Source organism: Oncorhynchus tshawytscha, linkage group LG27 (genome assembly GCF_018296145.1).
Source record: "Oncorhynchus tshawytscha isolate Ot180627B linkage group LG27, Otsh_v2.0, whole genome shotgun sequence".
Classification (NCBI taxonomy): domain Eukaryota; kingdom Metazoa; phylum Chordata; class Actinopteri; order Salmoniformes; family Salmonidae; genus Oncorhynchus; species Oncorhynchus tshawytscha.
The window spans coordinates 11,778,821-11,805,989 of NC_056455.1; the positions used below are offsets into that span (position 1 = coordinate 11,778,821).

At 43.4% G+C, this 27,169-nt stretch overlaps 3 protein-coding genes across 7 annotated transcripts in view; 2 read left to right on the top strand and 1 right to left on the bottom strand.

Annotated features, from left to right (window-relative positions):
- The window catches only part of LOC112226066 (myocardin-related transcription factor B-like), a 40,624-nt gene extending 24,283 nt beyond the window's left edge, over positions 1-16,341 (top strand). Inside the window, 14 exon segments of the mRNA XM_042307142.1 lie at positions 4,473-4,538; positions 7,099-7,154; positions 7,287-7,362; positions 7,720-7,884; positions 8,120-8,328; positions 8,653-8,799; positions 9,898-10,145; positions 10,559-10,721; positions 10,903-11,769; positions 12,924-13,091; positions 13,208-13,318; positions 13,421-13,481; positions 13,589-13,738; positions 13,741-16,341. Of these exon segments, the coding sequence (XP_042163076.1) occupies positions 4,473-4,538; positions 7,099-7,154; positions 7,287-7,362; positions 7,720-7,884; positions 8,120-8,328; positions 8,653-8,799; positions 9,898-10,145; positions 10,559-10,721; positions 10,903-11,769; positions 12,924-13,091; positions 13,208-13,318; positions 13,421-13,481; positions 13,589-13,738; positions 13,741-14,096 (2,843 nt within the window). The 3' untranslated portion in view covers positions 14,097-16,341.
- Positions 16,342-17,944: 1,603 nt separating this feature from the next.
- LOC112226067 (U11/U12 small nuclear ribonucleoprotein 25 kDa protein) lies at positions 17,945-22,893 on the bottom strand. Of its 5 annotated transcripts, XR_006080114.1 has the most exons (11): positions 22,355-22,893; positions 22,165-22,255; positions 21,949-22,054; positions 21,422-21,496; positions 21,269-21,333; positions 20,389-20,492; positions 19,777-19,932; positions 19,499-19,621; positions 19,316-19,396; positions 19,001-19,148; positions 17,945-18,692 (listed from the first exon to the last, which is right to left on the bottom strand). XR_006080114.1 is itself a non-coding variant. In XM_024390282.2 (6 exons), the coding sequence occupies exons 2-6, from the start codon at positions 19,922-19,924 to the stop codon at positions 18,584-18,586; spliced, it is 609 nt and encodes a 202-aa protein (XP_024246050.2). In that variant the 5' UTR covers positions 19,925-19,932; positions 20,389-20,491; the 3' UTR covers positions 17,945-18,583. The 5 variants fall into 5 exon arrangements, 4 of the variants coding, with proteins under 4 accessions (XP_024246050.2, XP_024246049.2, XP_024246051.2 ...); XM_024390282.2 differs by lacking the exons at positions 21,269-21,333; positions 21,422-21,496; positions 21,949-22,054; positions 22,165-22,255; positions 22,355-22,893 and having other exon boundaries at positions 20,389-20,491; XM_024390281.2 differs by lacking the exons at positions 21,269-21,333; positions 21,422-21,496; positions 21,949-22,054; positions 22,165-22,255; positions 22,355-22,893 and having other exon boundaries at positions 19,499-19,624; positions 20,389-20,491.
- Positions 22,894-23,059: 166 nt separating this feature from the next.
- On the top strand, positions 23,060-25,744 carry polr3k (polymerase (RNA) III (DNA directed) polypeptide K). The gene is made up of 3 exons (XM_024390284.2): positions 23,060-23,304; positions 23,428-23,515; positions 23,774-25,744. The coding sequence occupies exons 1-3, from the start codon at positions 23,194-23,196 to the stop codon at positions 23,899-23,901; spliced, it is 327 nt and encodes a 108-aa protein (XP_024246052.1). The 5' UTR covers positions 23,060-23,193; the 3' UTR covers positions 23,902-25,744.
- The last annotated feature ends 1,425 nt before the right edge of the window (positions 25,745-27,169 follow it).

Genomic DNA, 27,169 nt, shown 5'->3' on the forward strand with positions numbered 1-27,169 from the left:
ATCCCACATGTCAGAAATACACTTTACAACTGGGAAAAGTGACAAAGATAAACATCGATGTCCCAGGGGCCTCAGCATGTTTTGTTTTTGTAATTCTTATCCAGTGACACAACATGGTATGAAAAAAACAACTCCCGGCTCGTTTTCTCATGGAGCTTTTCATCCTCTCACTCAAAAGTCACAAATACTCAATGTTTTTGGGACAAGAAAGACACAATAAGTCTTTCAGTTCAGTGAGACTTTAGAAGTTAAAATTACATTTCAATGCATGCATGTAGTTAGCATACTACATGATTTGGTTGAAAGTATGACTTACTTTTATAGACTTTTAGGACAGCAGTTGGTTTGGTCAAAAGGTTGTATTGTTCTCTGTTGTTTTGATAATTAAAGTTGCTTGGCTCATTGTATTTAGTTCTAATGAGGCTAGTGTTGAAAGAGCAGAGCACTGAGAGCTGAGCAGAGTGACCCAGCAGGGGTTAACAGTGGCTCGTCTGTCTGTGTTCCCTCCTCCTCCTAACTCTTACTGGCTGAGCCCAGCCAGAGCATGAGTGAGCGCACACTCGCTCCCGCTGAGACGAACACAAAGACAGGCAGAGAGAGATTGGAGAGACTGGAGAGAGAGAGAGGGAGGGACTGTACATACCAGACTGTGAGAAGCAGTTCTCTTACCATACACTCCTAGCTGGGTGTTTTCCCTCATTACTAAACCCTCATGCTGGTCCTCGTTCCTCACTGCCCTGATCACTCCATGGGACTCCAGACCCGGCCGCTAAGCGACCCGGCTCTCTCCTCCTCTATGGCGTGCCTCGACGTGGAGACCCCCGCCGTCTGCAGGGGTAAATTTAAATCAGGAGCCCCTGTCTCTCTCTGCCTTTCCTTTTCTCCCTCCTCCTCCTTTCACTCTTTATTTCTATCACTTACCTTTTCACTCTTTCTTCCTCTCTCTGCTAGGTAGCATCACTACGTTGTTGGCATGAAGCCCAGTATCAACATAAATCAGTTTCCATTTTGGTTTCCTCTACGGTTGTCTCCAAAAATGTTGTGTGTTTTCTGACTTTTTAACTACAGTATATTCTCACTAGAAGGCAAATAGTTGTTAAAGTTCTCAGTAAAATAATGGAGTTACAGTGAAATGTGTATGGCTTTATGGGTTTAGGTCTGCTTTTCAGTCAACGTGATTACCTTGAATGAAATATACAGCTACTTATAGGCCTTGATCAACTTGACCCACGGCAGTGATGTCAGAGTAATCTGTACTGATTAATTGATGATAACACCTTGACGCTGGGCTAGGACAGAGACAGAGAGCCCCACCAGGAAATGATAGGGCATTACAGAACGAATAGCTATTAAATGATGTCCAGCATCAGTTTGAGACTGGATTAACAGCACCACAATAGTGTAAAGAGTTGTTGTTTTCTCTTAGAAACTAACAAAGTCAAAATGAGGGAGGAGATGAGACCAGAATGAGGGAGGGGTCTAAGGGAGGTGGGTTTATATAGCGTATCATATTATTAGGATCCTTAAACCCAGGACTCTGTGTTCACTTCTTATGATGACAAATAACTGCAAAGCTCAGTGTTACCCTGGGGCTATCAGCTAAGCATGATGTCACCACTTAGTTAGTACCTTTTCTTGAACGATAGCATTCTGCTGTACAGTATGTTGTTTGGGGGGAATAGCCCCCAGTGAAATGCTAAACCTGGAAATGCTGTAGCTCCACATTCTGTTCGTGATCTGCTCCTGATAGTATTAGGTGTTTCAAAGAACAACTTGGTGTGTAAAGAAAAGGTGATATGACTATTACCTGGCTTCAATGTAAGTCATATTTAAAAGGTATTGTGTCCCCTCGGGTCATGGGTGTAGAATCATGCTTGGATGAGTTGGATGGATCTGGTTTGAATTTATTGCCAATGTTTTATTCCTCATCGATCTTTGAGAGTACATCAAACTGACTCATCAAGTGAATGAGCATTTGCAAGACCACGGAGCACAGCTGAGCTGCAAGGAGAATACTGTATATTTCCCGTAGTAATGTCAACATAGCTTATGTCAGTGTCCGACTGTCTCTATAACAGTGTAGCCATAACAAAACAGATTCTCTTTTGTATTTACGCAGAGTGTTTCTAGGAAAAAGTCAGGGCAAGAGATCTAATGGTAGACTTTGTCCAGAGATGAGTTTTGTTGAGACAAACATAGAATCAGGAGACAGGGATTTTAGTAAAGCCTATGTACACTCTGAGGTTTGTGAAGTACCTCTGTTTATGTTGTGCTGGAGAACAGGGGAGTACAGCCGACTTGCATCACACAGGGTTCACTGAGAACAGCACTATTGACATCAGCCAAACAAATGTAAGGAGCACCTCAGGCATGGGCTGTACTGCCACATTGATGTCAAGAATAACAACTTGAAATGGCAGAATTGTTCTCAAAATATCGTCAATTATCCTTTAGCATTCTTTTCCAGTCGAGTTAAAGTGGGTAACATGAATATTGAAACCAACTAATGGTAATTCTCTCCTATCTTCCAGAATGATCTTTCTGTGTCGGTGCCCCGCTGGTGGGCAGGTTGACGTGTATTGTCATGAATCTAGTCCTGGAGGCAGCTCTGAGCGATTTTCCCTTTAGATAGGCCAGCTGCAAAGTCACAATTTTGTAAAAATGAATGGAAACAAACACAAGCTTTTTGGTGTTAATTTAAAGTTAGGGTTAGGCATTAGGTTTAGCAGTGTGGTTAAAGTTAGGGTCAAAATCTGATTTGATGTCTTTGTGGCTGTTCCAGCTAGTGGCCACTGTAGAACTTCCTCCAGAACAAGATTCATGACAAAAAACGCTAACCTGACCCTGGTGTGAACGTGTAATGGGAACCATGGATAGGGAGCAGGAACACAGTGTTCTGAGCCCTGGAGGCGCAGGGGGCTTGTTAAAGTTATGGGGGTCTCTGAGAATGGACTCAGTTGCTCCCCTGCCTTGGCTCCCTGGGACTCTCTGTGCTCCTCTGTCCACCAGTGGGAGCGGGTCCCCCCCACTCTGTACAATGCTTTGGGTTCCAGTCCAGTCCCGGCCCCCACCCCAATGCCACCTCCAGACTCCACGGTTCCCAGGCCTTCTTCTCACAGCTGCCCAGTTTATTTTAGCTGGAGTGAGTCACGTTGGCCTGGTCAGACGCAGTGACTGTCCCAGGGGACTAGAGCAGAGCAGGCCTGGGTGTGTGTGTGTAGTATGTAGTGTTTAGTGTGTATGTGTGTGTTTGACTGTGCATTGACCATCTGGCCATAGCCAATGAGCAGTCTACTCCAGCAGCAGTCCGACCTCACTATGAACACAGTGCCTTGGTGACGATAAGGGCCCCAACGTTCTTCACAGCGCCGCGTCGTTCGACACCATCAACCGTCACCTTCCTCTTCAAATATTTTTGCTGAGGATCACTGTTATTCCACTGAAATAACACGTCCACACTCGCCTGTTTATACATGTGTAAACTGGGCCCGCACTGCAGTTTATTATGATGGAAAAATAACATTGGGTGCCGTCCAAGGATTTGGAGCCTCCTGCATAAGAGTCCTTCTTGTCTTTTTATGTTGCAAGGACTTCATGGAGCAGTGCTTACAGCTCCAATACAAAACAACACATCTCACTTTTTATGGAGTGGCACTTTATAAAAGAGACCGAGTTCACTCAGTCCTGGGAGGACATCATCTCCAACTCGGAGGTGACTCGGACATATGAACATTGGCCTGTAATTGGTCTTCAGGGTTTGTTATTTCTACAGTGGTACTTGAGAAAGACTCATCCCTTGCCTGTGTCTATCTATGTTTGTATTTCAAGTTGAACATCTATGTAAAGTTACCTCTGCATTTGCATTCCAGTCCGTCCTCAGTATGTCCTTGTCTTCACTTTATTTGAAGAGAGCTTGTAAAGCCCATGTCATCGCTCGAAAGTAAACTCAGTGTCAAGAAGAGTGTTATTGCTAGTTGTCTGGTAGGTTAACCATGGAGAAAGTCTGTAGGCTGTCTCTATAGGATGTCTTAGGTGGAGGAACAGGGCTTCCTGTTTTGTTCTGGCTGGGCTGTGACGTGGCGTGTCAACACAAATTGGTGACTCATCAATTTTTTCGGGTCCATGACACAGTTTTCTTCTTCATAAAGAATCGTGTCCAGTACACAATGTTCTTTATAAGGAATTCCAATTTGTTGTGGCTAAAGTTAGCTAGGTGGCTAACGTTAGCTAGGCTAGGGATTAAGGTTAGGAGTTAGGGTTAGGGGTTAGGGTTAGCTAACATGCTAGCTAAGTAGTTAAAAAGTAGTAAGCTGTTTAAAAGTTGCTCAAATGTAAAAGTTGTCCATTATGTGAGTCGAATTAGACTGTCTTGCTAAATCCTATGGTCATTGGGGTGACGGCACAAACAGATCTGGGACCAGGCTAGTTGGGCATAGGTTGACCTCTAACCTATCTCTGCTTCTCTCCCACAGTCCTCCAGCGCCGCCTGCAGCAGAGACGCACCCGTGAGCAGCTAGTGGAGCAGGGCATCATGCCACGTGAGTATAACCACTGAGCATTGGGCACCGCCTCTCTCAAACCCCCAAGGATTTAATATACTGTAACTCACCTCTACAAGAGTTAAGGTTATTGGTCTGGCATGTAGAACAAGTATAACTGCACCCACACCACAGTCATTAAAGTGGGTCTTGGTTCCAGAAAGCTCTCAGAAAATATCATACAATTATTACCTAAATTAATACCATAGATTGAACTAAGTGCTGTCTGATTTGCTACTATTATGACAACCATACAGGAGTGGAATTCTGCCACCACTGATGTCTCGACCACCCTCCACCACAACCTCGTCATGATGTTTGTAGAATAAATAAATACTCGGAATGGCCCAGGGTCTTAAGCCAGAGTGAGGCATACATCGGTGGCCAGTGGCATACCAGAAACCAAAAGGCATACTGAAAACTTCCACACCCGGCTCTCAAAGTCAGCAAAGAGGAGCAGGATCCTTCCTCTTGCTGCCCTTACTGGATCAGTCTCTCTGGGAGCCAGTGGGTTGCAGACTAGAGCAGACAGACTGATAAGAAATCAGACAGCAGACAGACAGAGAGAGAAAGAGAACAGTGGTGCAACTAGAGCTGCAGGAGCCCCAGACCAGAGACCTCTCAGTGCTGGGAGTGTGCTCTGTCTTTGTCTTGTCCAGCCCTAAGAGGCCTCCTCCATGTGGACTCTAAGCTCCTCTTATTAGGCTCCACAATCAGAGCTGAATGAGTCAGCGACAGGGCCTGCGCAGGAGGTCAGTAACCCCCACTGCGGCCCTAGCACAGGTAACACAGGAACCTCCCAGCCAGCGACACTGGGTGAATCGCTCTGGTTCTCCTACACAGAGGACTTACAATAGGTATGCAGGCCAGGGCTTGGGTGACGCTCAGGAATGCTTAGCTCTGCTCCTCTGAGTTTGACTCACTCCCTCTGACTAAGAAGAACCACTGGTCAGTGTGTGTTCAGACCTCAGTGTTTGTGTGTGTGTAGAGCAAACAGGGATTGTGTTAGCTAGAGGTGACTAATGGGTGTAGCCGTGCCATGCCAACAGCAGGATAAGTGTGTCTGATGAGATCAAAGTCTCGGCCTGACTGTCTCACTAGTTGGATGAGTGGAGCATTCAGAGACATCCTGTCCTACTCCCGTCAGCTATTGTGTAGTAGCAAAGTCATCCTCTCTTCCAAAGGAATAACACACATTATTGTCTCTCCCTTGTTGTCGTCAGCTTGTCATCAAGTGCAACTACATCATGTCTTAAATATGAACTTTCAAGAGGACGAGTTGACTTTTGACCCATGAGAAGTTATGGGTAGTTACACTGAGCTCCAAAAGTATTGGGACAGTGACACATTTTATTGTTGTTGTGGATCTGTACTCCAGCACTTTGTATTTGAAATTGTACAATGACTATGAGGATAAAGGTGCAGACTGTCAGCTTTCATATGATGTTTTTTTCATCTATGTCGGGTGAACCATTTAGAAATGACAACACTTTTTGTACATAGTCCCCTATTCTAAGGGACCAAAAGTATTGGGACAAATTCACTTATGTGTCTTAAAGTAGTCAAAAGTTTAGTATTTTCTCCCATATTACTAGCACACAATGATTGCAGCAAGCTTGTGACTCTACAAACTTTTTGGATGCATTTGCTGTTTGTTTTGGTTGTGGGTTGTGTTTCAGATTATTTTGTGCCCATTAGAAATTAATGGTAAATAATGTATTGTGTCATTTTGCAGTCACTTTTATTGTAAATAAGAATATAATATGTTTCTAAATGCTTCTACATCTACCATGATTACGGATAATCCTGAATGAATCATAAATAATAATGAGTGAAAATGTTACAGAAGTATAATTTTGAGAGGTTAGCATATCTTGGGGGTATGATATTTGTGCGTCTGTAACTTTCTCACTCACCATTATTCATTCATGATTATCCGTACTAATGGTAGCATCCACATTAATATAGAAGTGTTTAGAAACATATTCTATTATTTTCTTTTTTATACCTTTTATTTAACTAGGCAAGTCAGTTAAGGACAAATTCCTATTTACAACGACGGCCTAGGAACAGTGGGTTAACTGCCTTGTTCAAGGGCAGAACGACAGATGTTTACCTTTTCAGCTCGGGGATTCGATCTAGCAACCTTTTGGTTACTGGCCCAACACTCTAACCACTTGGCTACCTTCCGCCCCTGATTAACAATAATTGGGCACAAAATAATCTGAAACACAACCAAAACATACAGAAAATGCATCCAACAAGTTTGTAGAGTCACAAGCTTGATGTATTCATTGTGTACTATGAATATGGGACCAAATAATACACTTTTGACTACTTTAATACACATAAGTGAATTTGTCCCAATACCTTTGGTCTACTAAAAGGGGGGGACTATGTACAAAAACTCCTGAAATTTCTTAACGGTTCACCAGATATGGATGAAAATACCCTAAAACCTGCACATTGTATCATTTCATACAGAGCCAAAACAACAAATTGTCACTGTTCCAATACTTTTGGAGCTCACTGTACATGATGTTGATCTTCCCTCCCATAGCACTGAAATGCCCTGCTACCTTCCACGAACAGATCCGCAGCCTGCAGAGGTCCAGGGTAAGACCTCACAAACTCATCTCACTCGCACTAGTGTTCATTATACTTCATTGAGATAAACACACATTATCACATACATATGCCATTCCATATCATCTCGATTAAATGTAGTTTTATGTTGTTTTCTTACAGACTGAGAACTTCTTGAAGCACAAAATTCGCAGTAGACCTGAACGTTCAGAGCTGGTCCGCATGCACATCCTGCAAGGTAACCTCACTGCCATGTACTGTATGCTTTATGATAGGCTGTAGAGAATACAGATGATACGGAGCTACCAACAGAAAGTATATGTACGTTTAGCTGGCCAAGTTAGCTCTCAGAAAGAAAGATGATGGAAGAGAAGGATCCTGGGAAATTGTACCCCTCCCTATTGGATATAATCCATAGGACATGAAATATTCACAACTTGAGATGTTACAATCAGTTGTCTGATTGATTGTCTTTGACGTATGAGGACATACCACCTTAAACAGTCTCCACTGTGAGACACACAGTAGTAGAACAGTACTGTTGTGAGTTCTAGGTAGACTAGCAGTTACTGATGAGTTGCTGTCTGTCCCACAGAGACCCATGTGGAGCCCTCTCTGCAGGCCACTCAGATGATGCTGAAGAGAGCCAGGCTGGCTGATGACCTCAATGAGAAGCTGGCCCAGCGACCCGGTCCCATGGAGCTGGTGGTCAAGAACATTCTGCCTGTGGAACCCAGCCTCGCCAAGGACGGCGTCACCGGTAGAGAACACTCTTGACTTTATACATTATTATTTCCAGGCTAAGGGCGAAGTAACTCATTCAACTCCCACTCCCTGCATATTTGTATAGTGTAGATTTCTGAAAGTGCCTATTACGACTAACACAGCACTGAGACATTTCCAGTGACTACCATGAGAAACAACTTCGTACAAACCTCTCTACATTTGCCTACTTGTAATTAATAAGCTGTTTTTTTGCACGTGTTACATTGCAGATCCCACAGACGGTGAGGTGGAGAATGACTTCCCCAAGACGAAAACACTGGATGTGTACAACTTTGAGGACAGCGGCGATGCCCTGTCCCCAGAGCAGCCGGCCAGCCAGGAGTCCCAGAGCTCCTCTGCTCCTTCACCCACCCCCAGGGTCACCGAAGAGCCTATTGCCCTCTCCACCTCCCCACCGAACAGCTCCATCACCATGCAGGTAGGTTCCATCGCCATACCTCACCACCTATAAATACCCATCTTAAATTGTGTTGTTATGGTATCACTAACAGTGTAAATATTTTGTTTCTATATTTTGGGCCTAAATAAAAGTCTCCCAGTGCACCTACCTGTTGAATATCAAATTCTGCTGTCTAGAAAATATTATTTGCCTCCTGTTTTTTTTCTGTTAGACGACATCCATCTTTTGTTAGTCTTTTTCCAGCTCTGCCCTTGTGGCTTAGTGTGGGAGGGGGATTTACAGGCCTCTGTTCCCCTCATTACTGAACGGGCCATGTGGTTTCTATCTGTCTCTTTATCTTAGCACTGCCCACCTACCTCCCAGTCCACAACAGATTTCTTCAACTTCTCTCATGTCTCCACCAATGAGCATCAGAATAATCGCCTGGTGACCACGCCTCAGCCAATCGCCATTGTTGTCCCTCCAAAGCCAGGGCCCATGTTAGTAAAGGTGAGCCACAAACTTGAAAGAAAGGGACGTCATATCACATGATGGAGAGTACTTGAACCTTGTGGCAAAGGTATGGTAAATCATGGCAATGTGCAAAGATGTACATTCAATGCAAAAACTTTTCTGTCTCTTGGTACAGAAAGCTATTTATATCAGCAATGATGATTTTTTGGGTTCCTTTTTGATCCCAGTTAGCTGAACAAGCTGTTCCTACATACCCTGTAAACATGAAAGTCACCTCTGATATTTGACTCTCTCTCTCTGATCTGCTGTGATTTTCATGTTGCTTCCTTTGGAACTGTAATCAGAGATAAGAAGTCAGAGGAGGACAAACACTGGGGCTGTGTTCGGTCACAGTGAAAGAACCCGTCAGTGCAGGCAGAGACCAGTCGAAACTGATGGTTCAGCCAATTCAAATGTGGTTCAAAGCACAACAAGGCCTAGAGGAGTTTTTCACAAATCCATTGGCTTAAACTGCCAGCCGCTCTCAGTCTTCAATTAAGGTTAAGTGACAGGCTTTCTCTTAGCCTTCAGGGCATAAAGGATGGAAGCAAGGGAGTAAAAGCAATAACTTGGGCATTTGTCACAATCCTTTATACTCAAAGCAAATGAATATTTTCTGATCTCTGCCCCTCCCGTGTTGAAGAACAGGGAGGAACACATTCGGGGCTGTGTGTTTGCATAAACCAACTTCAATTGGTGTTATGATATTTTTTATGGCTTGCATCTACCTCTCAAATGCCAAGCCATTTAATGTGTATCCTGTAATTTAGTTACTGAACAATAAGGGTCACCCCACATCCCTTTCCACATTCCATTTCCCCATCCTGTCTTTCTCACTGGACGTTATCACAATATCCCACCTATTTATTTGATACTACAGCGAGAAATAGGCACAATTTCATGTACAAGCCTCACAATACTGGCAAGATGTTTAGACGTTATCCATAACCGTCAGAACAGGCTTTTAGATCACTAAATAGGTCCACAATCCACTCCGTGAGATGAACCTTTTTGAAGTTTTCAGTGAAAATGTTTCACTGCTCCTCCCGGATAGTATCCAGTAGTTTGTAACCGTTCCTCTTTTCCCCTGTGCAGCAAAGCCAACCAAAGACACCCAATGACAAGAGCCGCAGTAAAAAGAATAAGGATCCCAAGCCGCGGGTGAAGAAGCTAAAGTACCACCAGTACATCCCCCCGGACCAGAAACAGGAGGCCAACGAGGCCCCCATGGACTCAGCCTACGCCAGGCTCCTGCATCAGCAGCAGCAGTTCCTCCAGCTGCAGATACTGAGCCAGCAGCAGCAGCACTATAACTACCAGACCATCCTGCCTGCCCCACTCAAGTATGTCCCGCTGTAAAAAGGACATTGGGATGTTATGTGTTACCGCAGCTTGCATACTGTAGGCCAAATAATGTGGCTAGCCCTCACATTCTAGTTGCAGTTTTATTGAATGACAGCTTTGTGTTGAGGGCGGTTAGTACATCATCACTACACCTGGAAGGCAAACATTGTTTCCTTTGAACAATGTGGTTCAAGCAAACAATCCTCCCTAACAGAATAAGTCCACATCTGGATAATAGTGATGTCATCTGCCACATCTGTTTCCTGCACAGCTTCTGTTTGGCTTAGATATATAGTATTCCTGTGTGCATTGTCCCGGACGGAGACTGTTGATTGCGAATGATGGGACATACAGGAAACTCTTTCTCCCATCCGAACACGAAACCCTCCTCCCGTTGTCTGTGTTCCTACAGGTCGATGGAGGGTCAGAACAGCTGCTCCAACATGTCTCTGAGTGGCAGCAGTCTGTCCAGTCCCATCATGGTCTCTCTACCCAGCGCTGCCCCAGCACGGTCTAACCAGACTCTGACAAACCGCAAGCCTGGTGTCCTACCTGCCAACCTGGACGAAATGAAGGTGAAGCTCACTCCTGCTCCGTACAAACATAGATTTTCACTATATGATAGATATATAATATATAGATATATTAAAGGGCAGAGCACAGCCCCTAGGCAGTGACATGTTGTATGGAGATTTAGTGAGTGGGCTTGTCTTTTGTTATGATGACTCATGACTGTTCATTATCCCTGGCCGGTAGGTAGCTGAGCTGAAGATGGAGCTGAAACTGCGAGGTCTTCCGGTGTCTGGCACCAAGACTGACCTGATAGAGAGACTAAAGCCTTATCAGGAGATCCCCAGCAGCCAGGCTGCCACTGCCATGGAGCTGACAGGCCACACAGGGGCCCCACAGCCTGAGAGCATGAGCTCCACACCTCCTGTGTCCCCCGTGCCCTCGGAGGTCTCCAGCCTGGGCATGGAGGAGGCTGGGATGCCAGGATCTCTTTCCCCAGCTCGGCCCACTCGTTCTGGGTCGTCTCCCCACCAAGGCAGCCTGGAGGACAGCCCAATGGAGACCAGAACCTCAGAGAAGGACCAGCGACTGCACGAGAAGGAGCGTCAGATCAAGGAGCTGATGAGGAAGCTGGAGCAGGAGCAGAGGCTGGTGGAGGAGCTGAAGATGCAGCTAGAGGGGGAGAAGAGGGGTCAGCCCAGCCCTCCAGCCCCCATGGCCCTGGCCCAGGTCAAAGAAGAGGGCAGGGCTGCCTCAAACTGCTCTGCCTCTACACATAGCCCACTAGCAGTGGTGAAACAGGAGGAGCCCAGCTCAGGCCAGGTACAGACGTCCCCCCTGCCTCAGTTCTTCATCAGCCACCAGCAGGTGCCTCAGGTCCTCAGACAGCCCCAGCCTAAGTCTGGCCAGCCTGGAGCACAGATCCCGCTGCCTGTCTCCCTGCCCACCAGCACAGCCACCATCCAGCTACCGAACAACAGCATTAAGCTGCAGGTCAGAGAGCCGGTCCTGCAGACCACAGTTAGCACTACAGCTCCAGGCCTCATCCAGGAAATAGAGGCCTCAGCACCCCACCAACAACAACACACCACCCAGACCCAACCCATGCCACAGGTGAGAATATATGGTTTAATTTACTCCAATCCCATATTTAGAGTGGGATATTCCCCAAGCTACTGTCTGCAGACACCATTTTACCCACCTGTATTGTAGTGTCTCTGTGTATTGTGTTATAGTACTCTCCAAGTGCTGTGTGCTGCACCAAACCATAACTAAATAAATTGTTGTCTGTGGATGAATTATTCCGCTGAATAAATTGCACATCCTGTTTTTGTGCCCTTTTTTCTGGCATAACACCCTTTCCAGAGACACTTTATAAATCGCTGGTTACATTCTATTGTGATGGGCCGGCCTAATCACATTTATTAGGGCATTAGCCGTGTTTTGAAAGCAGAGAGTCTCCCTCTCCAACTTCTTTAATATTCTCTTCTCTGGGTGATTTATCTAGTGTGTTGCCAAAGTAATAGCAGGCCTGGCCAGGGTGATGAATTCCTCTCCTAGTCACATCAAAAGGAGGGCCGGAGCCTGTCTAAGCTCCGGTTACTGGAGCAGGTGCTGACTGACGGCCAGGCAGACAGCACACTAGACTACGTTGTCTGTTCTAGTCTCTATAGGACCAGACCTGGGTGCAAATTTGTTTTCCTTCAAATACTTAAGCTGTGCTTGACTGGGCCTGCCTGACAAAAAATAAACCAATTGAATAGTCCCAAAAGTGCCCACTCTGTCCATCTGTCACTCAAATGCAAGCTCAAGCAAACACTACTTAATTGAAAGATGTCAAATACTATTTGAATCCAGGTCTGCAGAGCTGCACTGGGCCAAATCAACCGCCAGCCAGAATTAGCAACAGCAACTGCAGCACAACACTCATTGAAGAGTGCTCTCACACCCAGAAACACACTGCTTTGTGTTGCACTGCACTGATACCCCATGCCTTTTATTGTGTCCCTAGAGATTGTGTACTTGTGTACTTTGAGATATCAGCTGATGTACGAAGGGCTATATAAATAAATTTGATTTGATTTTGATTTACTACCACATAATAATACATAAACACTTTTTTATTCCTCCCAGAGAGAGTGTGTACCCTGTCTAACCACTGTGTGCCTTTTAAGGGAGAGTGTGTACTACTACAGTTGACCAGTATTTATCTGCCCCGGAGAGAGTGTTTACCACGGTGTTAACCACCGTTCATCATTCCTCTACAGACGACAGTCCCACTGTGCACCACCACCACCTCAGGGTCTGGGTTCCAGTTCAGAGCAGGCCCAGGTCAGACAGAGATCCACCAGTGTTTCCTAAACACCTCCCCAGGGAGCAGATCCCCTGCCAGGGCCTCGTCCAACCAAGCAGTCCCCAATGGTTCAACAAACAAGGTATTGTTTAAATACTGCATTATATCCACATGTACTCATTTAGTTGTGTTGAATATGTGAACCGCATAGGTTGTTTAGAGCTTATAGGGATTAGATTTGTTTTGTCTGTCCATCAGTCCCCCTCTGCCTGCCAGCCCAACTTCTCAAACCATGTCCCCAAGAGTAAGGACCCGCCACGCTACGAAGAGGCTGTTAAACAGACGCGCAGAATGCAGACTGCTGCACAGGTAATAGAGCTTTTATAACACCCTACTACAACACACTGGACTGACCTGCTCGGTCTGTTAGGCGTTGAGGCAGGTATTGACTGGTCTTTATTGTCTATGCAGGTGCCCACTGCAACCAGTCAGCACATGGACGACCTGTTTGACGTGTTGATCGAGAGTGGAGGTGAGAAAAATACTTGACTATCGTTGGGGTCTCCTCCTCTCCGTTGAGACAGCTGAGTCCCTCCCTGGCCATGAATCCATCATCTCCCATGTTCTTTTCTTCTACAGAGATCTCCCCATTCATCAGACAGGACCCTTCCTTTCCAGACAAGCTGCTTCCTGTGACCGCCAGCGTAACCACCCTGCCCTTCAACACAGTGCTATCCCGCCCCCCGCCCCAGATCCTGGTGGCCCGCCCTCCCGCCCCCACCCTTAACCCCCGGCCCCACCCAGCCTGACAGCCCTGGCCATAGACAACCAGCTGGAGGCCTTCCTGGAAGGCACACTGAAGGGGGAGACTGAGCCCCGGACACTGAGGTTGATGGAAGAGCTGCACAGTCAGCTGCTGGAGCACTCGCCCCACTCCCCCATGGACACGGACACCACCGGGTTCAACAATGTCAGTGCACCCCCCTCCAGCTACCACCTGGACCACACCAACCTGGACAACATGGAGTGGCTGGACCTGACCATGCCCGGGCCGACGGGGGGGCTCAACCCACTGGGCCTTACCCCGTCTGGGGTCTTCTCCTCTGACTTCCTGGATTCCCATGACCTGCAGCTACACTGGGACTGACACCCCCCCCAAAAACAGGCCTATTCAGACAGAGGGCTGTCAGGGAGAGACACACACATACTGATAAGTGAGATGGAGAGCACACTCCTTCTCCAGTGGAGGTGGGGGAGGAGAGTGCAGTGCTGCTGGCCTTGAGTCCCTGTGGGAAGTTATGTGCAGGGCTACAGCAGCACTGGTGGTGGATCTCACTGCTCTGAGCAGATCAGAGTGCTAGAGGCAGGACCCTCCTTCCTCACTGGATATACAGTGTAGCTGTTTCCCTCTGAGGTATCGTCCCTCATAACAGCCACTCATTCTAAGGAAGTCTAAGCAACCACTGGGCTGTGGTATAGATCAATGGTATGAAGAGGTTGATCTCCCCCTGTGATCTCTTTCAGAAGAGGACCTGGTCTGAGGAAGGGTGGTCTCTCCTGAAATGGCGTTACAGTAGATAGGCTCAGGATGAGAACTCGCTAGTGGAAACAGATGTTGACCCAGGTGTTACCGAGAATTTCACACCTGGTTCTGACTGCGCCAGTGGCATGGCTACTGACTGACTTTCGTGTCAAATTTGACAGACAGCGCAGAGAGATTGTATATATTATAAGCCTATGTCTATTGTAGCAGTAGTCTGTCTGCTCTGCTGCATACATCACTAAGGCAGCTGTATTACAGTCCTGTATGTATGTATGTATGTATATGGCCTATTGGAATGTGGTATTAGCTTAGCATTATGGCTTTCAAATAACTGCCTTTGCTTTACTCAGTGCCCCCATGCGATTCCCATCACAGGAGGGAATTGGATGCTAAAACACTGCACATATTGCATTATGCCTTATAAGACCATTTGCCAAATATCTTGCTATTTTCAAGGTGTTGCTTTCACTTAATTCAACTAAAGACTTTCCAAAGAGTACACAGAGTGATGACTGATTGTGTTGTCACTCAAACGAAGCAGGAGACTACTTGAAGTAAAGTGTTAACAGTAAGCAGCCTTATATCATGTAAGATCAAATAAAATAAAAGTGAGTGCATGAAACCCACATGAAACCCACATCATTGGTTGACAATACGAGAGCTGTCGGCCTGAGAACTCTTGAATTCATCAGAATTAGAAGTTGAGAGGCATCACATTTTTAGCAGTTGTTGTTCTTACTCTATTCTTATGTGGGGGAAGAGTAGGGCCAATGTGAGTTTATTTACCAAACTGCAACATGCTTTGCCTTAGTGTCCATGGGGTCACAATAGGTGGCAGAGCACCCCCCAGCACTGCTGTAGCTTGCCAGGCCCATGCCTATGTCCTTTATATTATCGACAAAAGAGCCTTTGAAAATGTTCTCTCTCTCAACCCTATTGTCAAGTCTGGAGTGGATTTATCCCAATGTACCGATCAGCTGAATCCTGCTTGTTTATGTGTGACATGCAGTGCACCTGAGCTAGAGCTGGTGTGTAGAGCTGGTGTGTAGAGCTGGTGTCTGTGTGTGCACTGCACATCTGTGTTGCATATCGCTTTTGCTTGTTTTGACTCTAGGAACTGGCAGAAATATAGCCAGTAAATTCCCCTCGGCATTTCAATCGCTCTCTTCAATATACCGTCTGACCTTAGTTGGCTGACATACCGAGGACAAGTTGACATCATTCAGTTTGACAAGCCAGGGAGTCACAGTGAATAAGCAGAGGTGGTTCAAGGCTGTCTTGTGCTTTTGTGATCAGCTTAGCAATATATGTGGCTATAGTCTTGCAGGTTCAAATGTAAGCATCGTTATTGTATCATTTCGTAGGCCTAATGTGTCTCTATTCATGAAGCCTTAGTCCAGCAGATTATGTAGGGTCGGGATTCCAGTCACTCACATCAAGATGCAACCTTTCAAAACACATTTCAAAACACAGCAGTAGGTGATCCATATGTACCATTACTACCAACAGATGGGTATTAAAATGATCTCCACACTGATGTAATAGCCTTGGTTTTCACTACTCACTCCCAGTTGAAGTATTTGTTCAGGTCAAAATCCTACATGATTATTGCAATCGTACACATGTAGTTAAACATTTAATTACAGTGACATATACTGGCCAAAGATAAAACGTGAAAGCATTTGAAGTGTTGAAACCGACGGTTGAAATGGGTGAAGGCAGAGGAGGTTACAGACGGGTTGACTTTACAAAAGTTGTCAGTCTTCTTTATCAAGCAGTCTGAGCTACGCAACGCATAACTGCATTTAGAAACACAGAAACCTTTATGTAATTTAGTAGAGCCCCCCCCCCCAAAAAAATGTAAGAAGCTTTAAAACACTATTCGGCATGATAAAGTTTGACGCACCAACGACAGCATAGGCATTCCTTGGAAATACATTGCAGACCGTGCTAAAGAAATGTCATTTCAATGGTTTGGATCAATTCTAGCCTACCTGTCTGTCCCCTACCAAAGAAAATTACTTAAAGGTCCAATGGAGCCATTTTAAAAAATCTCAATATCAAATCATTTCTGAGTAACAATTAAGTACTTTACTGTGATCATTTTTAGTGAAAACAATCAAAAAGAAACTAAAACAGCTTTTTAGAAAACAGCAATAATTGTACTATGACTGTCTGGGAGTGGTCTGAGTAGGGAGAGGAAAAGTGAAAACTAGCTGATGTTGGCAGAGGTTTGGAACTCATTCTTATTGGTCTATTAACTCATTTACCGCCTGGCAAACCAAAACTCCATCCCACGTAAACAGGCTGAAATGTCAGGCGGCCTTTTTAAACAGCTCTAAAGACTGGAAGGGCATTATCATCATTTTCACAGTATTATCCCAACCTCATAGTGCTGAAACACACTGAGTGTACAAAACACCTTGCTCTTTCCAGGTGAATCCAGGTGAAAACTATGATCTCTTATTGATGTCTCCTGTTAAATCCACTTCAATCAGTGTAGATGAAGGGGAGAAGACAGGTTAAAGAATGATCTTTTTTAAATCCTTGTGACAATTGAGACATGGATTTTGTATGTGTGCCATTCAGAGGGTGAATGGGCAAGACATAAGATTTAAGTGCCTTTGAACAAGGTATGGTAGTAGGTGCCAGACACACTGGTTTGAGTGTGTCAATAACTGCAAATCTGCTGGGTTTTTCATGCTCAACAGTTTCCCGTGTATATCAATGGTCCACCACCCAAAGAACATCCAGCCAACTTGACACAACTGTGAGAAGCAAGCATTGGCGTAAACATGGGCCAGCATCCCTGTGGAACACTTCAACACCTTGTAGTCCATGCACCGACGAATTGAGGCTGTTTTGGGGGGAAAAGGTGGGTGCAACTCAATGTTAGGAAGCTGTTCCTAATGTTTTGTACACTCAAGTGTATATAACACAGGAAACTCTAAATGTTTTTGAATGAACAGGGCCTTTAAGAGCCTTAATGTCACACATTTCTGTTAGAAAAACACAGCAGTTTACACAGTAAGTGGATAAAAATGGATAGCTAATCAAAAAAACATTGCCTGCTCCTGATTGGTCTTTGTGTACAACTTTGTTTTTGTCTGAGCATCAGTGCCCCATTGATCATGTGTCCAAACTACAGAAAGGGAGAATGAGCTGGAATCAGAAGTAATTTTATTTGTACTATACTAGTATAGCCCCTTTCCTTGCAATAGTGTATTGATACATAGTATGCCATACATTTTGCACATTGTGTAAATATTTTGTCATGCATTTTATTTAATTTTTTACAAACGTAGCACATGAGCTCTTTTCGTACATTTTATACAAACGTAGCACATCTAAGCTCTTTTGTATTAAGACTGTTTGGTGTATACAGTATGCGTACTACTGTATACCCATAATGTGTGTGTGTGTATATATATATATATATATATATATATATATATATAGCCTTTTTGTGTCAATAAAAATGGTAATGTACATTGTGTGTGAAAATCATTCAGTTGTGTTTAGTAAATAAAACAACCCTATCATGTGACTTTTTGTTTACCAAGGAGTTCCTAACACAGCCACCACTAGGCTTGGATAAGTCACATGCAGCTTTAGAGTTTACAGACCTTGAAACACTATTTTCCTCTGTTTTACAATTCACACAGGCTTTTTGCAGGTCAATAAAACATTTAATAAAAATAAACAATTTAATGCAGTTTCTCTAATAAATTGCATCGATGAAGACATTTTATTCCAAGAACAATGCGATACATACTAACTTAAAATGTACAGGATGACGACATCACAGGAGTGGTGGGAGTGACACTGACCACAGTACGGTTGTTGGGAATTTAGGATCACTTCTCACTCAGCAGAACATGTTTCACTATGGCTTGGCTCCATTCAACATTCATTGTCCATTTCCTCCTCATCCACTGCTGTCCTATACCTGCAGGATGGGACAGGGTGTCTACTGAACCCCAAATGGGTCACCTCAGATTCATGGTAGATGCCTCATCATCACAAGAGGGGATGTCCAAGCCCAGTCTGAGACCTGTTTATTAGTCTCTGTGTACATGTGGGCTCTTACCTCAGAGCTTTTTGATGGTAATTATTGGACTTCGACACTTAGGACATCTATGCGTGACATCTTTGAAGTTATCAATGCAGAAAGGGATAAGGCAGCAGCCAGCCACACAGCTGAATGAGAATAGACCAGAAAGGATAGTGTTAAACTTTGCATTCCATCAGGTGATGTGATTATCAGATATGACACTAGCCCCAAAGGCACTGGCTTTTGTTCCAAACTGAAATTTGCATAGTACTGCAGGAAACAAATATCTGGAATGCAGTCTCCAAAAAGCACCTTTGTTAACCGAAACATCCTACTCCCTCCAACTCTAGATGAAGCATAGAGTTGAAAACACCTCATTGTCGACCTCCTGTCCATTCAAAGATGGCAGACAATTGGTAGTAACACAGCAGTAAGACAGTGCTGGTCAACTCACCCAAGTATAGACATTGTGATACAGACCAGACAGGCCACATTGCCTATTGAAGTGACAATCTCTGTGGTGATGAACTGTCGACACTGTGGGCACTGGGTCTGAGATGAGCAGGGAGGAAGTTTCTGGATGTCCAGAATGACCTCCGGAGCTATGGAGGGAGTGTAGTTGTGACCATATGACATCACTCATCTATAGGACTAGCCTTTGATCTAAGCAAGCCAGGAAAATAATTGTAGCAAAATGGGGGAACTGCTTGAAATAACCCACAAATGAACAAGTTCACACCTCATTTGACTCTCAGTCCAAGTGACTCACCTGGTATAGAGGGTGGAGCTTCAACAAAGACAACAGAGGGGTCAGGGAGAACAGATACGCCCCCCTGACTGATGATGCACTCTGCAAAGGACATTAAAGGGAGACAATCATGATCAGAATGGGAGTATTAAGAGAGTGCTGTGTGAGAATAGTATCACCATAACAGAGGTAAAGTAGACACACCTTTTATTTGGTCCTTGGAATGGAGAATGTTATCTTGCCTTTCCTGCAGCTCTCTCTTCTTCTCAGACAGCTCCAGCAGTTCCTTATCAAGGCATTGAATCTCAGTCTGCTCCTTGGAGCCATCTGCTGGACAAAGAGAGGTAATACATGTCTCGGAGGGGGTCAGTGATAGAACACATCAGCCCAGCTGGGTCATAGTTAGAGGCCACATCACATCCATTCCTGCCAAGTGCTTTTACTCAATAATAGCGTTTCTAGACAGTGAATTTCCTCTTTACCTGTGCTACTGCGGTTGGTGCGGTTCCTGAACTCCTGCAGAATGGTCAGCATGTTCCTGCGATCAATCAGTTGCTGCCTCCTGAATGACAGTTGGTTCATCTCCATGGAGATCCTATCCAGCTCCCTGTGCTCAGAAGAGCCAGACATCTTGGGAGCTGAAAATAACCACCAGCATCAGACATCACAAAGGTGGAACATTTCAACCCATCACCAGTCAATGCCACCAATCAGGTAGTCCGGTCTGAAATGCATGCCAGTCGCCCAGAACTATATAGTGTTAGGCCAACAATTCCATTTCTTCAGATGATTGGGTCATGAAGTTAGACACATTCAGATCAATTCAATCTATTCCTGTTATACAACTTGGATGATAAGCCAAAAGACACAGCACTAACTTTATGTATCAATGTAAGCATCAACCTTGCACATCTACAAATACTTCATACCGAGACAAACTAATGTAAGGAGATCACGTTCTGTTTGTACAAGTCAGATAGATTGATGTGACCCAACATTACTAAAAAACAAGATTTCAAAGATACAAAATATATTTCACATTTTCTCTTATCCATCTTAGCTGGTTACTGTAATGAGACAATATAGATTTTTACCTGGTTTCACTGGTTGCTCCCAGATTGTGCTGTGGGAACTGTGATGCTCCTCTATGTACGCCAGGAAATAGTGAAATATTTTGCTTGTTTTCAACAAGGACTACCTACAGGAGATATTTACATATTGTGGTTGTACTCTCACTGTTAGACCAGGCGGCACACCCAGGTCTGGTTAAATTATTTAACGCCAGATAAAATTCTAAAACATGTTCTCTGTAATTAGGTGATATTTCAAGGGTGTTTGGTTGCACTGTAGCCTTTATTCATATTTGAAGTGGCACAATTGTACTGTACAAAATGACAAGAGAATATGTCCAAACAACAAACAATTGAGACCGTACGAAACATTCCACACAATCATATCTACGACATGTTAAAAAAATTAAAAAAATAAAAATAAAAAACGTTTGAGATGTCCATTGAAAAACCTTTTAGACATCAACTGAGTCATGTCAGTGTATGACTATAGTTGCTGTACATCTCCAGGTTGAAACATAGAGGTCCGAAGCAACGGGGACTGAGCAGGCAACTCACAGAGTAGGCAGGACTCCACACGGTAGTGAGATCTGAAGTTGGAAGCTCATTGTTCAACTCAATGTATTATCAATAATATTATAAACATAAAATATATATTTAAAAGGGTTGCCAGTGTTATACTCCCATGGGGAGTGCAAGAAATACAAATGTTGAGTCCTTTCGAAATGAGTATTATCTTATTATAATGGAAAATGCCACAGGCACATAAGACAGTGGTATTTTCCAATAGCTTCTCTCGTTCACACGGCCATAAAATTGTATTAGTTACAGTCATCATTACAATGGTACCACTTTGCCTGTGAACATCTTTCAGATGAGATCGTAGTTCAGAAGACTACTGTACCTCCATTTCACTTCTTCCTCAGTCTCTTCATGAATGTCACCTCATCTCTGTTTCTGATCCCATAACTGACAATAAAACAATACAAGAAATGTTGTTTTCAGTTAACAAAAGCATTATGTAATATACTCCATAATCACAATGATTGCAACTTACTCCTTTAGTTTAATTTTGTCATCATCAAGCTTCTCCCCTTGAAATATGAGATGAAAGGTTCTCCATACGTATCTCCTGCACACAAAAAGCAAAACTGTGAGTGTGTGTGTGTGTGTGTGTGTATATAACTATAGTTGTGGGGACAAGAATTTCCCACAAGAATAGTAGACAAACAACAAATTTGACCACCTGGGGACATTTTGTTAGTCCCCAGAAGGCCAAATGCTATTTCTAAGGGGTTAAGGGTTAAGATTAGAATTAGTGTTCGGAGCTAGGGTTTGTTTTAGGGTTAAGGTTTTCAGATTAATATTAAGAATAGGGTTAGTGTTACGGTTAGGTTTAGGGAAAAAATATTTTGAATGGGACTGAATTGTGTGTCCCCACAAGGTTAGTGTGTGTGTGTGTGTGTGTGTGTGTGTGTGTGTGTGTGTGTGTGTGTGTGTGTGTGTGTGTGTGTGTGTGTGTGTGTGTGTGTGTGTTGTGTGTGTGTGTGTGTGTGTGTGTGTGTGTGCGCGCGTGTGTGTTACCAGCTGACGTGCTTCACCCCACCCTCCCGTTGCTGTTTCAGCTCCATGAACCTCTGAATGGCTTTCTTCAAATCCAGCACCATAGCATTCTGCACCACCACTATGGCTGACCAACACACATTGGAATGTCACTTACACACACACAGTATCATTCATTTGACCTGCTCAAATAGAACAGAAATATGGTATTCTACTAAGAAACAGTCAGAAACTCACGCATTACTTCGCCATCCACTTTGCATACACGGACAGTCATGGCTTGGCCATATTCCAGAGCAACCTGGGAATTCACCTCCTCCAGAGTCACCTGCAGGAAAGCACAGGCAGTAGTGAGACATTGGTTAGGCTGGAGGATTTTACATCATCCAATAGATACATTTCCCCCTGTATGGATTAGGTCACCAACCTGAATGGGAAGGTCACAGAGTAGAGGGTCCTGTACAAGGCGAGCCAGTCCTTCTTCAAAGATGTCCAGGAATTCCGAGTGTGGTAATGCTTCTTCGTCCTCCTCATCTTCCTCTTCAACCTCCTCTGGTTGTTCATCCTCCACTTGGTTCATCTTTCCCTCTGCCTGTCCTAACTCCTCTTCCTTTACAGACAGTCCCTCATCCAGGTGAAGGGACTGGGTCTCCTCCCCCATCATTTACATTGTGAATAGGATTTTGTAGCTAAAGTTGCTGACCAGTTTATGTTAGCTAGCTAGCTATTTCATGTAAGATTAGCTAATTAGATAAACTAACAGATTTTCACACCTCATACTCTATTGATCAACGTGTACAGTAAAATATATATTACGCGATTACTAAAACATACCTAAACTGTAGCATACAAATAAAGTATATTTGGAAAGTCTGAATCTCTGCAATCCATGCTAAAACATTTCGCGACCGGCATGTACGTCACTCACAACATACCGGAGTCAAACTAGCCCGAGTGGAGGTTCTGACTTGTACCGATTTGGGATACTGCTATTTCTATCATCATTGTTCCATTTCTAGGGCTCTTTTTCTAATATAATACAATATAGTTAACTTTAAGTATAAATTAGAATTAGTTTAAGAAGGAACTATAAAGAAATAGCAAATGTTGTTTCTTACCGAACCTTTTTAGATGTAACAACGTTTCACACGAGAGTGGAGGTCAACAACGCTGTCAGGATTTTTATCATTTAGCTAAATGATTGAAATAGATGTATAAACTTAGCTACATTGTGAGATCGGTTCTGGCCAATTTAGTCAAAAGAATATGCTTCTGTTTTGTCCAACATGTGGGAATGTGTTGATTGTAGAGGAAGGACAGAAGTGCTATCGATTCGCCTGCAACACATGTCCGTACGTGCATAACATTACTAGGAAGGTAAAACGAACTTTTACTTAATTCCTAGACTTATTGCCAAGTAACTGATGTCTGTCATGTGTTCTCTTACAATGTGTCATTTTAAAACGTATTGACACATTAACATGTCCATCTTTCCCATAGGTAAACAACAGGAAGTATCCCAAACTGAAAGAGGTTGATGATGTGCTTGGTGGAGCTGCAGCCTGGGAAAATGTGGATTCCACGCCAGGTAAATTACCAAATCACCTGCATAATTTAGCTAACATTTCAATTAGTATGTGGTCACTGGTCATCCACGCCTAAAATGATAGAACACGGGCTGGACTGTAGCCCAAAGGCAGGCAGATGGCATAGCTGGATTAGATTTGCCCAGCCTCCTGTGTCCACCACCAGACCTATAGAGGACAGGTGGTCATAATGGCCCATATTCACTGTTACTTATAGCCAGGTATGTATTTACTCTAACTCTCATATTTGTGTTCTTTAGAAAAATGTCCCAAGTGTGAGCACCCCCGAGCATTCTTCATGCAGATTCAGACCAGATCTGCAGATGAACCGATGACAACGTTCTACAAATGCTGCAATTATGAGTGTGGACATCGCTGGAGGGACTAAACTGGTGTTCAATTGGATCTCTACCTGAGAACACTAGTTGAGTCAGCTAACCTGGTTTTATAGTGTATGTGCTGTAGCCAAATCTTCTGTTGTCATGCCAGACAGCTTTGGCATAACAGTGAATAAACAGGAGTTTGCTAATAGCACAAATAGACTGGACCACATGGCTACTAGTTGACCACACCATTGGCGCTGAGCTTGTTGGTGAAAAAGTAGCAAGAGTTGATGTAATATACACTTCCACCAAATATGCTTTATACACAAGAGTATGTCCTTGCTTTATTCAGCATTGCGATTAGTTAACTTATCTTTGTGTTTCCTATTACATTCAGAAGTCAATTGCACTTCCAATTTATAGCTGAAGATACATAATTTGTGTTTGAGTAGTTGCCAAATGTTTATTTTATTTCTCCTAGATTTGTTTTACATACTATAAAAATTACTTTGTGTTTTTGGATTGAAAGAGTGACTATCTGACGAATTACTAATAACATCACAAATACTGGTTTGTTTTGTTAAAATAACTGCACTGTATGCAACAGTAATGACCCAACTCATCATTTAGATGTACATTAGACAATTATTTATTTTTTTGAGGGGGCAACAGACCAACTACAAAGACATTCATTGTGTTCAAAGTTAAATACAATCCTTAAACTCTGCTTTTACTACATGTTCTTACACAGCCTCAAGCCACTTCACACTGCATGTAGAGGATTCAAGAGTGTACAAAGTTAAGAGACCAGCCTGTGAAACGTGTCCATAAGAATGCATGTACATGCAGACATACTCCACCTGCCGTCAGTGTTTACTGTATATAAGCATGCTGGTTATTGGTAGTATTGAGACGAGACTCAAATGAAGCAGACAAAAGATCTTGCATACCATACATTGGCCTGGATCAAACACAATATGAAGCAGATGATAACATTACTTGAATCTGCATTCAAGATTACATTATTTCAGCCAAGACTTGGTGACGAACTTGCTTTTGTACACCTGTATCTCTATGGCATATCAGACTAACATGCATCAGAGCAATAGTGATCAAAGCTAGACAAGGAACACTAAAGAGAAAGAGCAGATTGTGGCGTTGAGACCTTAACTTTGCTTGAACAGATGATGTAGCAGGTTTATGCACAGAAATGCTGAATACGAAAGAATGTATTTGAAATGAGGTTGAATGTGAAGGACATTCTGTTTATCATTAAAGAAATGATGTAACCCATCAAAAAAGGTAGTAAAACACTGACGAGGGGAAAACCCTGGATGCACTCTACTTTAATTATTCCCTCTGAACATCAACTGACAGACATGACCAGTGAAAGGATCATCTGTTTTGGATTGGGCAGGACAGAGTAGTGTGGGCCAGCAGCACAGATTGACACACATTGGCCTCGTGACACAGACTGGACACATGGCCTGAGAGAGGATGAGTGCACAAAATTACAGTGATATCATGCAGAGCGCTTCATCATTCTAATGTGCCCCTCCAGCAGAGCGGATTGGACACTGCCCGCCAGGTCGGCTTCGCTCCGTTCCCTTCCTATATGGAAAATTACAAGGAAACCTGTTTTTTCAGTGTGGACTGATAGATCAACTAGAAAATCTCGGTCTCTGACATGTGCATGGTTATGGTGCTCGGTGACTGCATGGATGTTGAAGCTCAATGTAGCCCTGCATCAGTGACAGGTGATGTGTTTGTGGAAAGTACAGGATTATGAGTAAAGATCAGGTTCACTCAGACACTTAATTTGACACCAAGCCACATGTAAATTATCCTTAATATGTCATAGTCCAAGTTGTTGACAAAAGCCTTACAAAAACTAGCTAGTCTCCTTACCAGTTGGGTCTTAATGATAACGAAGCTTGGCAAGCAAGGCTATAAATTATCTAACTGAATGGCAGTCTAAACCACTTAAATAAATAAAAACTACAGTAAAGTCATGGCAATTATGGTTTTATGAATGTATGAAATTTCACATGGGAACTTGTGCATTCGCAATACAAGCACACATTTTCTTCATTATCAAAATGTAATACATTAATATGGACATGACTGGCATTATTGTGTACAGCTCTAGCAAAAATCACTGGACATCAAGTGACTATAAAGCACAGAGGATTTAAAAAGACAGTAACACATACTTCTCTCACTTAAGTGAGAACAACTCAAATTAACTCAGTCTTACCGACTCGAGTTTGTCCTAACAAATATGATACATGGTTATTTCCTTGTAACATTTGAAATGGATATACATTAAGGTTGTAGGACAAACAGGGTGATTAGAACATAAACATAAAGTAGGTCTCAGACATGGACATAACCTTCCTTGTCCTCAATATTAACATGTTAAATTACATTAAATAATTACAAAAACAAAATACTGACCCTGCAATTGCTGATGATTGCTGACGATTTTGATTAAAGTGACAAATGTTTACAGCTTTCCCAAAGTGTGACCTTTCTCTACCCCTCAAGTTTGCTCCATAAATGTCAAATTCAAAGCCTTCCTGTAACCAAAGAAGTTTTTTATAAAGTATGCAAGATGTACCTTGTCTGCAACTCATCTTTTCTCAATTGTTATAAGTTTCTGTTTTTATATCAGGTTCAGTCCTGTGTGATGTGTCTATCTAGCACTTATCTAAATGCCTGTACATAGCTAGGTAAGTGAGTCTGGACAATAAATATAGCAGAGGTGGCTGGTGGGAGGAGCTATAGGAGGACAGGCTCATTGTAAATGGCTGGAATGGAATCAATGGAATAGTACCAAACAATTCAAACACATGGACAACGTGTTGGACTCCGTTCCATGGATTCCATTCCAGCCATTACAATGAGCCTGTCCTCTTACAGCTCCTCCCACCAGCCTCCTATGATATACAGTAAATATAGTGAGTGTGAACAAGTAAGTGCTTTAGAAAGTGAGGGTAAAGTTAGGAGGGCTAAATGAAGCACGACACACTGAGCAAATGTTGGAGAAAGAACATAGGCTGCAACTACAACCATGAGGAGCTGTGAGTTAATGTGTGCATAAGAGTTGAGTTGATACGGTGGGGCAAAAAAAGTATTTAGTCAATTGTGCAAGTTTTTGTGCAAGTTCTCCTACTTAAAAAGATGAGGCCTGTAATTTTCATCATAGGTACACTTCAACTATGACAGACAAAATGAGAAGGAAAAAATCCAGAAAAATCACATTGTAGGATTTTTAAGGAATTTATTTGGAAATGGTAGAAAATAAGTATTTGGTCAATAACAAAAGTTTAT